Below are 13,479 nucleotides of genomic sequence, written 5' to 3'. Positions count from 1 at the left end.
AGGTAACAGTCTAAGATGAATATAGAGAATACAACTGTAAATGAGAAAGAAATACATAATATGAAAAATAAAGCCATTCTAGATATTTCAATCTGAGGGAATTTAATACAGGAAATTAATTACAAAGATACTTTTTAAAAGCTGTGAAGCCAAATTGGAAACACTGATGTGGCTGAGCAATTGACATCATTAACCAAACTACCAGGCCCCTTCCAGTGTGCCACCCTGCCCCCAAGGTCACTTGGAGAAAGCAGTATTATTGGACCCCAGGAATCAAGGTCACCTAGCAAAAGCTGTAACACAAATGGGCCAGAGCCGCAGAGACTATGCAGTCACTCCTGGAGATGGCACCTCTGTGGAACAGAGAGGGAGACATGCCTTCTTTGTTCCTTGCTGCTTTGGATTTCCTTCCATTGGCTAAACCTAGCAGGCAGCCAGTTGATAAGAAAACCTAGAAAAAAAACAGTTCTCTGTAATAGAAAGTAGAATGAGAGAAATGAAAGAGTGGGCAATGGATGCAAAAGCAGAGGCAGATCACCACCACCCCGAACTTTCAAGGAAGCAAAGATGTGATAGCAGAATTCAAGACTGTACTGGAAGCAATGAGAACAGAATTAGTTAACTGATGGCTTCTAAGAAAAACTTAGAAACTATTCTCAAAATACATGCGGAAAAATAACAGAAACCAATGCAAACCGATACATGTGAAGACAGAGAAAATGTAATGAATGAATAATAACCTTACACAGAGACTAGAAGGAGTAACTGTACTAGAGGGAACCCCCCCAAAATGGAATTATCTTTTGGAGGTTGGGGCCTTGTAGTACAGGCTTCCCCCAGTAGGTGAGTATTCTAGGAACCCATCTGTATCAGTGTACCAGCTGGTGTTGTTGTGAGAGGCTGCATTTCGCATCAGTGAATGTTTTTGAAGACTCTTTCAATGTGTTTGCCCATGTCATGATGGGTGGTTTACAAGCACACATGCCCATACCATACTGAGTATTTAGCAGTTTTTGACCAAAAAATGTATGACCTCCATGTTCAACCCCCCCTACTCACTGAATCTCACCCCAGAGACATTTTTTGTTTCCCCTGATGAAAAGGTCCTCAAAGGGAAACATTTTTGCTGATGTGAAAGAGGTGGAAAAAAACCCAGAGAAGCACTAAAAGGCATCAAAATACTCTTTTCAGCAGTGGAAAAATGTGTGTTTTGCATCTCAGTTGGTGTATTTCATCAAATGGAGAGTATGCTGAAGGTGAGTGAGGATTAAACATGTAAGAATAAATACACAATTTTCTATAAATAAATTACATTTGGGGGATGCGCTCTTGTAAAGGACTTTCTGCTGCCTCCCATCACCCTTCCCCCTCCTACTATATAGCTGCCATGCTACGGGGTGGGACAGAGTGGCTTAAGTTATGCTGGGATATCATTTCATCTCTTCATAGTGATTGGTTCATTAAGGGGTGGGGGCATCCAATTAAAGCAAAACTATGGCTTTCTTTTGATGGTTGAGGAAAAAGAAATGTTCTTCCCCTGGATATGAAGCAGAAAGCACAAAGCTCTGGTTACTGGCCACCACCTAACAACCAGCAAGGGACACCCACTTCAGAGCAAGTACAGGAAAGGCAGAACTGAGAGAACTGCAGCACACGCAGCACAGCCCCAACCCAAGTGCTCCTGGGACTGCCCTCCTCTGGCCTTTTTAGCTCCTCTGCCTATAAACATCTTTATCATCCAAGACTACATGAACTAGATACGACTATGTTACATACATGGAAAACACTTTACCTCTGTGTTTTTCAACTAGAGGTGATTTTTGTCCCCTCCTCCACCCAGGGGGCACTTAGCAATTTCTGGAGAATTTTTTTTTGTTTATCACAATTGCAGACATGGGAGGGGCTGCTATTAGCATCTGGGTAAAGGTTAGGAAGGCTGCTAAACATCCTAAATGTACAGGACAGTAAACCTCCCCCTCCCCCCCAAAAATATCTGTCCCTAAAGGTCAACAGTGTCAAAGTTGAGAAACCTGGTTTTAACTCATACAATTCAAAGAATAAAATTCCCCAAGCCAAGTAAGATCTGACTTTGAAATAACTCAGCATGAACCACCTAAAACAAATGTGTGCACACCCTTCCAACACTTAATATTAGAAGACAATAAAACAAGAGTTTTGAGGGGGAGAAACTGCAAAGAAGGAGTTATAGTGTATAAAAGCCACAAAGACTTTCTTAAATGATAACAACCTCTGACCATGTCCAACCTACACACCCCAATAACACTCTTCCAAAGATAATATTGCATTAGAGATAAAGCAGAACAAAGAACTCAAGACTGAGGACATCATGATATAAACTGGTTGGTAGTGACCCCTACACAATTATTGTAAATAGGCCTGCAATTCAAGGCAAAGAGCAGATCCTGTTTATAAAGATATATACCTAATCCAGGCCTAAAACCCCAGATTAAATTAATGTGGGTAAAAGCTGGAGAAGGAATAAAAACATGTTGGATTCCTTCTTATATGATATAAAGAAAAAATGAGGTGCTATAATTTTGATGTTGATAATTAAACTAAGAGTAACTACCAGGATAATACAACACAAACATAAGCCATTCAAATCACTAGAGAGAAGCAAATTTTGAAAGAAAATAGAATCCACATAGTAAAGCACAAAACAAAGGAATCATAAAATAGAATATATCTAATAAGAAGACATAAATCTTGGTGGAAAAAGGAATACTAATTCCATCAATGGCAAGAGGAGATGGGAAAGTCGGTGAAAACATCTTTGTACTTCAAAAAAGAGATTAGCTCTGAACTCTGTGGAGCCTGGACATAACGCCATCCATGCAACATGACTGTCAGAGCCACATGTGAAAATCTGACTTGTTTAGAGAGGCCAGCCATCCTAAGGTGGCCAGGGTGGGCTCCAACCCCAAACTGTCATTGCTAAGCTGTTCCCCTCCAAATTAATAGGTTGAAGCCCTAACCTCAATGTGATGGTATTTGAAATGGCTCCTTTGAAAAGATGATTAGGGTTAGATGCAGTCATGAGCGTGGGGTCTTCATAATGAGATTAGTATCTTTATATAAGATGAGATACCAGCCCTGGCTAGTGTGGCTCAGTGGACTGAGCGCCAGCCTGCAAACTGAAAGGTTGCCTGTTTAATTCCCAGTCAGGGCACATGCCTCGCTTGTGGGCCAGGTCTCCAGTTGGGTGAATGTGAGAGGCAACAGATCAATCTATCTCTCACTCACCCATTGATGTTTCTCTCCCTCTCGCCTTCCCTATCCCTCTCTTTAAAAGTAAATAAACAAAATCTTTAAGAAAACTTACAAAAAAGATGAGATACCAGAGAGTTGGCTTGCTCTCTGCCATGTGCCATGTGAGGACATAGCAAGAAGGCGGCCATCTGCAAGCCAGAAAGAGGATTCTTGCCAGAACCCAACATGCTGGCACCCCAGTCTCAGATTTCCAACCTCCAGCAGTGTGAGAAAATAAATTCCTGTTGCTGAAGCCACTGAGCCTTTGGTATTTTGCTATGGCAGCCCAAGCTGACTAATACAGTCATCTAGAGCAGAGTGGCCTCCATTCGGGGCAATGGAGTCAGTGTATAGACAGGAACCTCTAAGTGGGCCGAACAACAATGGTAGACGGAATAGATCTCTCTCATATGTATTTCTCCCAAAGATGCAGTGATATATACTGCTGTAATTAATATGACAAGTTTATTTTTAAATGTTACAAAAGTCAGAATAGTTTTTAACCATTGTGTATTGTATTAATCAATTTTAGAGACATCAACTATCACTTATGAAGGTCATAAGAAATTTACTTGAAAGTATTTGGATCCACTTACTAAGAATAGGAGGACCTTTAAAAAAATCAACTATGTACCATATACATGTAGGTTTCTAGCACTGAATTTCCTCAATTATGAGATGACATCCATTGTAGAATGTGATGTCAATTAGTAACAGCTTCTCAAGAGACAAATAAGAAGACAAACGATAGGAAGAGGACATACCCAATTTAAGATGATGTCAATTTCTGAATGTTCCAATATTTTTGAATCCATAGTATAATTCAAGATATCAAATTACCTTTAACTTGGGTACCTGGAACAGAATCATCAATCTAACTGCCAAATATTCTAACAATTTGCCTTTTAGACTCTTGAAAGACAGGGAAGGCATCAGCTTCAGGTTAAATCAGTAACGGCTCAGCCTTTGCTGCTTTGGAACGACAAAGATGTCGTTCCAAAGATGTCGTTCTCTCTACGCCAGAATGGAGCAGGGTAGCCAATGGCGATTGGAGCAGCTAAATTAAGACGGACCTCAGGCAAACTGAGACATACTTTACAGCAAAATTCAGTTCAGCGTCACAATATGAATACCATAGATGATCAATAAATCCAAGCAATAATTAAACACACTTTACTTTTACATATCACATAGACAAATATTCTCTCTATACCAGAATAGTCTAGTAATGAAAAGTAAATAGCCAATGAGTGGTTAGTAATACACTTACCTTTACTGCTCCTCCTGGAAATAATCTAATAAAAAGAAGAAAAAGTGAGGCTTGCATAATTTTTAAAAATTATTTTAAACTATAATCTTAATACATTAATGCTGATATTTCTCTAACAAGCAGGAGTTGACTTTAAACACAGCAGAAACAAATTTAGAGAAATTCTATGTGAACTTCAATCACTTTATTAAAATCAGTATATCATTATCAGGTGATTAATAATGCACTGGATTGGTATGTATGAGAATAAAACACCTCATCTTTCTATAATATTGGTTATCTCTATTGTTTATTTCTATCTCATATAATATTCTAATAATAAAATATGGGAGTTTTTTAGTAAAACTCAATCTTAGAAAAACTCAAGTTTTAGAAATAATGCAAAGTTCCTGCAAATTACCAATGGCATCTGTCCAGAGAGGCATCCACCCCCATCCTTACCAGTGCTGCATCAAAGAAGTCTTCTGTAACATTCATCAGCGATGTGTCTGAAGCTAGATCTTCCATGGTCAGAAATCCTACTGTTCTTTCAAACCAGGTAACCATGTACACAAAAGAAGAAACACACATGAAACCCCCATAATTGCATAACTATTTCCTAACTACTTCCTAAATTTGATAACATTTCATGAGATAATTCTTTCACTAGAGAAAAATAATTTCAAAGACCTTTTTCCATTCCATCACCAAGTTCAATTAGGCCTGGCTCTGAGGCCTCCATCTAGAACACTCAGGATGTAAGCATACTGCTACAGAGTTGCAATAAGTAAATTCTCAGACACCAGCAAGAATGGTTTACATTTGGCCATGAAGCAAGGCTAGAATAAGGGGCTAGTGAGGAAGGGTGAGAACATAAATGGGCCTCCCAACACAGAAGTTCCTGTCCTCTGGGGAGCTGTAGAAGACAAGCTGTCAAAGGAGATGTATAATGTTGAACATGCTCCCAAAGTGCATGTAGTGCAGTAAACATGCCAATGTCTCACTACCTTTCTTTCGCCAAAAGTACCAAAAGCTACTTGAAAATTTTCCTTTCCATAAGGACGTATATCTTTAAAGCTCATATTAAATTGCTAAGATGGCTATGATTTAAAGTAAACTACCATAAATCCTCCTACAACATATTTATTCAGTAAATCAAAGGCCATCTTTGGGCCATTGCTGTTGAGACTGCTCACTCTGAATAAAAAAGAAAAAGAGAGGAAAAATTCTGCATGCATAGTTAGAAATAATCACTTGAACACAAAGTCGGTAACGTAAGTTCATGGTGATCCACTTTTATCAGGAGCAGAGCCTTGGACACTGTTCAATTTGGAGCCAAGAATACAAGGCACCCCAGCTAAAGAACATGAACAAACCAATCAGCTCTCGCCCTCTGCTGCACCTTAGGAGAACCCCCAAGAGCTACGGAACACCCTCATGCCTAGGACCCAGGCGGACCCAGCAAATCAGAATCTCTGCTGATGTACCTGGGTAGTACTTGTTAAAGTCCTTCAAGTGATTCTAATGCACAGCAGGTTGGAGCCACTACTAGTTTCCAAGTAATGGTTCTTTTATCTCAAATCAGACAAATATTTGTATTAGACTGGATGATCATTCACTTCTGAAGCAAACTTTTCTCCAACAGCCAGAGGAAAGAAATGTGCTTTTATACAGCAGAACTCACTGCTAAGGTGATAGTTTCTCTTCCCTATCTTCATACTCAAAATTCTATGCTTTTTAAATACATTTTTGCCACCATTCCATTTTTTCCTCCCAATCCTTCCCCCTTCCCAGCCCACCAAAATATGTTGGTTGAGTAAAGATACAAAGAAGTGGGGGAAGTGCCACATTATTTGATGAAGGCTTGGGACCAGGAAGTCACTCCTGAACCCATTGATATGCTATGGCCATACATGGTCTAAGAGATAACACCAACTGCCCTCCACAACTGTGTTGTTACCAGAGGCCCAGATGAACAGTAATTTACAGATGCAGTAGCTACTAATCATTATGTATATGGTATATGACAAGGTGTTTAATACTCCTGGATCTCAGGGTACAGGACTAAATGCATTCCTTTCTGTAGGAAATTCTTATTCTGTGGAGAGTTAACACCCCAGCACATTTTATATTGATCTGCAAACACAACTGGGTTTACAAGTACAGAATCTAATATCCCATCCACTTTGATATCAGTCTCCTCTTCTTGGCCAAAACGTAAATGAAACAACAGCACTTGCTTTAAATTTATCTAAATTATGGTTATGGAATTTTCATCATTAATTAGAATGCCAATGGAATATAGAAATTTCTATGATTTCAAGACTCCAGTGGAGATCTGATCTGATACTTTAAACCTTTGGGAGGGTATTCTTAAATCAAAATGGGAAATTCTGGTTGGGGCAGATGGTAACTCATCCCCCTAATAACCAGCTTAAGGTTCCAAGGTACCCCTGGGAAGTCCTGCTCCATTTCCTTTAAAGTTTGATTTTTCTCTTCTCTACTTCCTGTTACTTGCATGAGTGTGTATCAGGGAGTTAGGTGAAGCTAAATGCAAAAAATACACAGGTTGTAAACTGAGCACCTGAGCACTACCTGAGCACTTAGTCGTCCCCCCCCCTCCCCCGCCAGCTTCCCAACCCTGAGAAGACTTAGGGGAAGTCTGGTGTTTATTCTTTCTCCCCTGGAGAGGCAGCTGCAGGGAGGCATTTTTGAGTTATTTAAAGAAAAAAGCAGAGACAAATCTCTTTTGACACAACCAGATCTTAACTTAACACATTTTAGGCAGTAGAGTCCAGGGGGCAAATCAAAGATGTTACTACCAGCCCCACCACCCTTCTGCCCCTCTACCTCCTCCCATGTCCTCCCCAATACACAAATTGTCTCAGGACTGAAAAATCTCATCATGAAAAGGGAACTGCAGCCAGTGTTTTTGCAAACTCTGCTGGGTCCAGATGCCAGCTCCTAGGAATATTACCTACTAGTTAATTAAAAGACAGAACAGAATTTCATAATTGGGGTGACTTAGAATAAATAAACAATGTTTTGCCATTTGTTTTTTCTTTTAGCTTTAACTGGGATTTTAGAAAGTTGGAAAAGCGGGCTGTGGCAAGGGGAAGTATTTGATCATTTAGGTCCAATCTTGTTATTAGTGTGTATTAAAATACTTATAGAGCCTTTGCAGGGGTTGTGGGGAGAAGTGTGGAATGACTAGTCCACTACCTACTCATCCTATATTCCTAAATCAAACTCACTAAAATAAAAAAAACATGTGATTACTGCTCTGGCTTCTCAAGGAGCAAAAGGGGCAGTGTCTGAGTCCTGCTGTGCCTCCCAAAGTGTCCTGCCCAGCACATACACCAGGAAACACATGCTGAACTCAATTTCTGACTGGATATGGGCAATAAATACTTTTACCAATTTCTTTTCAAATTTGATTTTAAAGGAAGAGAAAATACCAAACTTACCTAGATTACTGAATCCTTTCTAGTTCTTTAACTTACCCAAAGTCATACAAAATTAAAACATGACTTATCTTTGGGATCAGTCCCTGCTGAATTAGCAAAGGTTCATCTTCTTTGAGGCCATCAATGAAGAACCGCTGAATACATTTCAGCAACAGTGAAACATACTGAAACTCACTTTTGTCCAGTTCCTAGGTATGAGACCACACTAAGTTAAAAGTCTTACAGTGAAAGTTGAGAGTAGATCGTAAGTGTTCTCCACAAAGAAAAAAAACTTATTTTTAAATTTTCTTTTTTTTGTATTATATGACAGATGTTCACTGAACTTATTGTGGCAATCATTTCACACCCATACACCAAATCTCTATGCTATACACCTTGAACTTACATAGTGCTGTATGTTAATTACATCTCAACGAAACTGGAGGAAAGCTTTACAAAGTATAATTATATATTGGTATTCTGGTCAAAAAACAAAACAACTTACTTGCCTTATTTATTGATTTGTCAAGATGGTATAATAAAAGATGATTATATTTTTGAGGAATGTGGCTCACTTTCTGTTGAAAATATTCTTTTATTTTCTGAAATCCTTTACCATGGAATGCATCAATAATAAGTGATTGAAGCTGAAAGGTTGATAGTTTGCAAATTACTATTTTCCCTAAGAACATTTATTTCATAGTAACATTTCTAACTACCATTATCAATAATAACTCAGTGTGAAAATATTAGAGGATAAATATAAAACAGAGTTATATCTTGAACAGCACATAGTTGTGTACCCAATGAGCAAGTTTGTTGGCTTAAGACAGTGCAAGCATATCTAGTAGAAATTGCAGGTTCAGTTCCAGACCACCCCAATAAAGCAAGTATCACAATAAAGCCAGTTGTAATGTTTTTGCTGGTGGAGAGTCTTGCCTTCAGTTTGTAAAAAATGCAACACCTGTAAAGTGCAATAAAGCAAAACACAATAAACTGAGTGATAGCTGCAGTTTCTAGGCTCCCAGGCCACCAGCAGTATGGCCATCACCTGAGGCTTGTCAGGAATCAGGAACTTGGGGTAGTGTTCAGGTGATTATCATCATGCTACCATCTGAGAAACACTGACTTTAGGAAACCTGAACTTCAGGTACAAACGCTCTGGGGGTACAGACATGCAAATTTCCCTGATGAAACTCATCTTTTCTGCCTGAACATTAGCCAAGACATACTTCTAATTATATACTTAAATAATACTCTTCCTTAAATATCTGTATTACAGAGATATGATTTTTTATTTTTAAAAATCCAGTCCAATCCTGCAGGCTAAGTTACAACATATAATGTTATTTTAATAAGAAGGTATTATACTGTATGAAGCCCAAAATTCTACTTATCCTTGGTACTGATTTAAATGAGAAGACAGCATTTAAAATTAAATATTTAAATATTATTTTCTTTATAAAATTACCACATAGTGAATCTTTCTGTGTCAAGTGTTAAGTGTTCTGCAGATGTTCTCATTTAATCTTCATCACCACCCTAAGAGGTTACATTCTTTATCTGGGGATAATAATAGCAAGGCTGGGAAAGGTTAAGAACTCACATGAGGTCACCCAGCTGAGATTTACCCTCTGATTCTCTGAGTCAGAACCCCAGCCTTCTGTCTGCTCAACACTGCCTGGCTGGTCCACACTCCGATAAACCCAAAACCTTTGCCTTGGTCTACAGGGCTCTGCCTGATCTGATCCCTATCTGCTTTCTCTTATTGACTTCCCTTATGATGAGTCCCAGAATAATAAAACTCTTCCCTGTCTCAGGGCCTCTGCACTGCCTATTGAAAGCTTACACTGCTTCTCCCCACAACTTTCCACTCATCTGGCTCCTGTTACCCCTCAAATCTCAGCTTCAGTATCACATTTTCACATATGTCTTCTAGAACTTTGCTTAAAGTAAGCCAAGTATCTCCCTTCACTCTCAATTATTCTCCACCACAATATCCTGTTCCTTTCCTTCCTCCTATTCTCCTTTGGTTGGTAACCTGTTTCTTTGGCTAGGTGCCAGGCTGCATGCTCTAGGAGGGCACAGACTCTGTTTTGTTCAACACTGGTTACCTGCATTTAGAATAGTGGCTAGCACAAAACAGCTTAGACTAGCTTGCACTTATCACAAGACACAATGATAAATTGGACATTGGAGATTAGGGAAGGAGAAGCAGCAAAGGTGATTTCTCTGCCTCTGGTTTGAGCAACCAGAGGAATGACAGTGCTGAAAGCCCAGAGAAGAGAACTAGAAAGAGTATACACACATTGGGGGTAAGGAGGGAGGGGGAAAGAGACAGACAGACAGACAGAGAGAAGACATGAAATTAATTTGGTCTTTACATAGAAGGCATCCTGGGCCATTCCACTCCCATCATCTTCCTGAACAGGCTGCAAAGGACCCTCTTTTTCCTGTGTAGAGTGAAAAAGTTTTTTTAGTTTTTATTTAAAACAAATGCAGTTCAAATTTTTAAAGTAAAAGAAATAAAAGTTCATATTAATTTCTTTTTAAAAATTCTTTTTTGCCAGTGACCCTGATTTTAAGTCCGGTTCTTATTATTTTCTTGAACAAAACATTTTTTTGCTTGCTCATGCCCCTGATTTTATGTCTAAGTCAGATATTACTTTAAACAAAAACATCTATGCAACCTCTTTAGCACTATAACACAACTATCACAAGAAGCAAAGCAAACATCATTGTTGTAAATGACCACACAAAATAGATCTTTTTCAACTATACAGACACAATTATAAAATAAAAGGCTTTGAATTAATGAACATTTTAGAATAAGAATTTGTAAAATAAAAATTTAAAAGATGCATTTCAAGCCCAGTCATCAGTTTAAGCTTCATGTTTCTGATTTACAGGAATTTAAATGTGATATAGGACTTATATTGAAATGTCAAGGACCAACTACAACCATCCACCACAGAGCATTTACAAAACGGCAGTGAATTGTTACATATTTCCTTCAAAAAGTGCCCCCTGGGTCTGCCATCCTGTTTTTCACAACACAGCGCAATAATAGCATCTCATCTGCTCACTTCATCCCAATAAATTAAATTAGAAAGTATAACAAAAAGAAATATTTTTAAAATCTCTGCTCAAGTTTTTTAAAAACCTAGCTTGGGCTAACAGTCGTACTTCTACATATTCTTGCCCCCAACTCCTCAAATGTCAGCATATTTTACAATATTATCGTCATTGTTTATAAATATGAAAGACAGGGTGAATTCAAAAACCCAAACCCAGACTTTTTTATCCTCCCACCAGCCGTGCATTTGACTGGGCAAACAAAACAACAAAGCAATTGAAAAGAACTAATTATTGCCTTCCAAGCATTAATTCTGCACTTTATCCTTTTCCCGGCGTTCTGTTAACAAAGGACCAGAGGTTTCTAAACTGGTTTGTTATCTCACTGAAAGCTGCCAATAAATTCCACACAAACGTAAAGAGGCGGAAGCGCCCGAAGGGTCCCGGAGAAGGACCAGTTCTTCAGCCGCAGGGGCACGGGGATAGGAGCCAACCCCCGTCTCTGGGCCAGCACGCAGGGCTCCACGCCCTCGCTCCCGCGGGAACCGCGAGGAGGAGGCTAGAGCTGCCAGGGTACCCAGCCCTCCAGGCGTCTCTCACCTCCCGCATCCCGAGGCTCCTGGCCGACGCCGCACTCCACTTCCCGCGATGCCGCGCGCCCGGAGAGGCCGGATGGCTCTTGGATTCCAATCTTTGTCGGGAGTCTAATTGCTGAATTCGCCCCCGAAATGCACTAGAATCAAGTATTTGAGATGGAAGGTACGCTTGCAAGCAACTGGCAACCCTGGTCAGGCCACCAGGACACAGACACATAGTTCAAGAGACTACTCAAAGCATGTAAACAATGTCATTTAAACGTTCAACCTCTGCAAATTTCTACACTGATAGGAGTCCCCTTTGAGTCAGCAGGCAGTTTTCTCTCCATGTTTAACAGCTGTTAAGCTGTTTTGGGTCTATTAGTAGAAATACAGACTAAAGCTGAACTTTTACTACAAGAACCAGATTGTACCTGAAATCTGAGTGTATTCCTGATACCACAAAAGTGTAAAAAAACAAACTCAAAACCTTGGTGTACTCAGTCAAAATAAAATAAAACCACAACAAGCAAATATTTTCATACAGTTTGTTTTCTGCCCAAGTCCTTTATCAGGACACGATTGTGTACTAACCTCCAGGATTGGGACAGCAAGTAGCCTGTTACAAGAATACCACAGCGGCAAAAATAATTTGGACTGGTGTTTTCTTTAAAAAAAAAAAAATGACCCCTCAAATCCAAACATTTCTTGTGTAACATCAACTTGAATTATAACTAGATGCTAAGGGTATTTCATGTTATGACATTTACAGAAGATATTTGTTTACATCCAAGCAAAACATGATATAATCAGAATCTCAGCTGGTTGGCCCAGGACTGTGCATGTACCACCAGCTCATTCCAAATACTTATTTCAAAGCTTGTCATTTCCTGGCAAATATGATGTAAATATACTTCATTAATTTACCTATGTTAATCTCAGCCTAGCAAATTCAAAGCATTCTTCCTTACCTTTGAATTAATTGGCTTTTACAGTATCAAACTATTAATTAAGGGAGAGCCAGCTTTGAATATGAAGTGTTCTGAATCAGTGCAAATATTACTTAAGGAAAAATTAAAGGATAATAAACAATAATCAAAATATAGTTTAAATACATTTTACTTTAGAAAATAAAACAATGTAATATATAGAATATAATATAATAAAATTATTACATTTTAAAACTTTATTTCCATTATTTTCAAGCTTTTCAGGAAAAAATACCCTTTCAAACAATATGGTTGTTAATGCATTCAAAATTTCAGGAGAAATTAAAAATAATATAATAGAGAACACCTCCATTTATTTATTTTTATATGTTGTATTTTCACTTTGATTCGTTCCACTAAGTATTTTACCCAGACACAATTTTAGGGCAATTTAGAGCACGTATATTTTAATTCTTCTCAAACTAATATGGTGGAGACTCTATGACATTTCTTTGGACACCAGAATCCATTTAGAAAAGAAGGATATGATTAATTGATTCGGCTTTAACATTAAAATTGAATTTCTTTACGTTTTTGAAGGATATAACTCTAGGAGTATTCCAAAAGTATAGAGACACGAAGTATTCTAAAAATGTTTACAAGACAACTAGGAATTAATATCTATGCATTCTGAGATGTTACTTTAAATTACTTTTGACATTATATTAAAATATTTTAAAGTATACATTATGTTACACTATCAAACTAACAAAATAGCTATTTAAAAAATAAAATGTCAAATATTTTAACTTCTAAAAGGCAAAACGGCATAAAAAGCAACTGAATAAAAGGGTTGCAATGACCTTCTGCAGTTAGTTAACATATGAAAGTCTGAGGACAGAACCAGTGGGTGAAGAGTGGACACTCTCTTCCTT

At 38.4% G+C, this 13,479-nt stretch overlaps 1 protein-coding gene across 1 annotated transcript in view; it reads right to left on the bottom strand.

Annotated features, from left to right (window-relative positions):
* Positions 1-11,853, bottom strand: part of SYCP2L (synaptonemal complex protein 2 like) — a 75,564-nt gene extending 63,711 nt beyond the window's left edge. Inside the window, exons 1-6 of the mRNA XM_037045435.1 lie at positions 11,641-11,853; positions 10,350-10,418; positions 8,475-8,612; positions 8,055-8,174; positions 4,982-5,086; positions 4,541-4,565 (exon numbers count right to left, since the gene is read on the bottom strand). Of these exons, the coding sequence (XP_036901330.1) occupies positions 4,541-4,565; positions 4,982-5,086; positions 8,055-8,174; positions 8,475-8,612; positions 10,350-10,418; positions 11,641-11,853 (670 nt within the window). The remainder of the gene's footprint in view (positions 1-4,540; positions 4,566-4,981; positions 5,087-8,054; positions 8,175-8,474; positions 8,613-10,349; positions 10,419-11,640) is intronic.
* Positions 11,854-13,479: the final 1,626 nt, after the last annotated feature.

This window comes from Sturnira hondurensis, unplaced genomic scaffold (assembly GCF_014824575.4).
Source record: "Sturnira hondurensis isolate 20B ecotype Veracruz unplaced genomic scaffold, ASM1482457v3 Scaffold0004271, whole genome shotgun sequence".
NCBI classification, from domain to species: domain Eukaryota; kingdom Metazoa; phylum Chordata; class Mammalia; order Chiroptera; family Phyllostomidae; genus Sturnira; species Sturnira hondurensis.
This window is presented reverse-complemented; position numbering and strand designations above follow the sequence as displayed.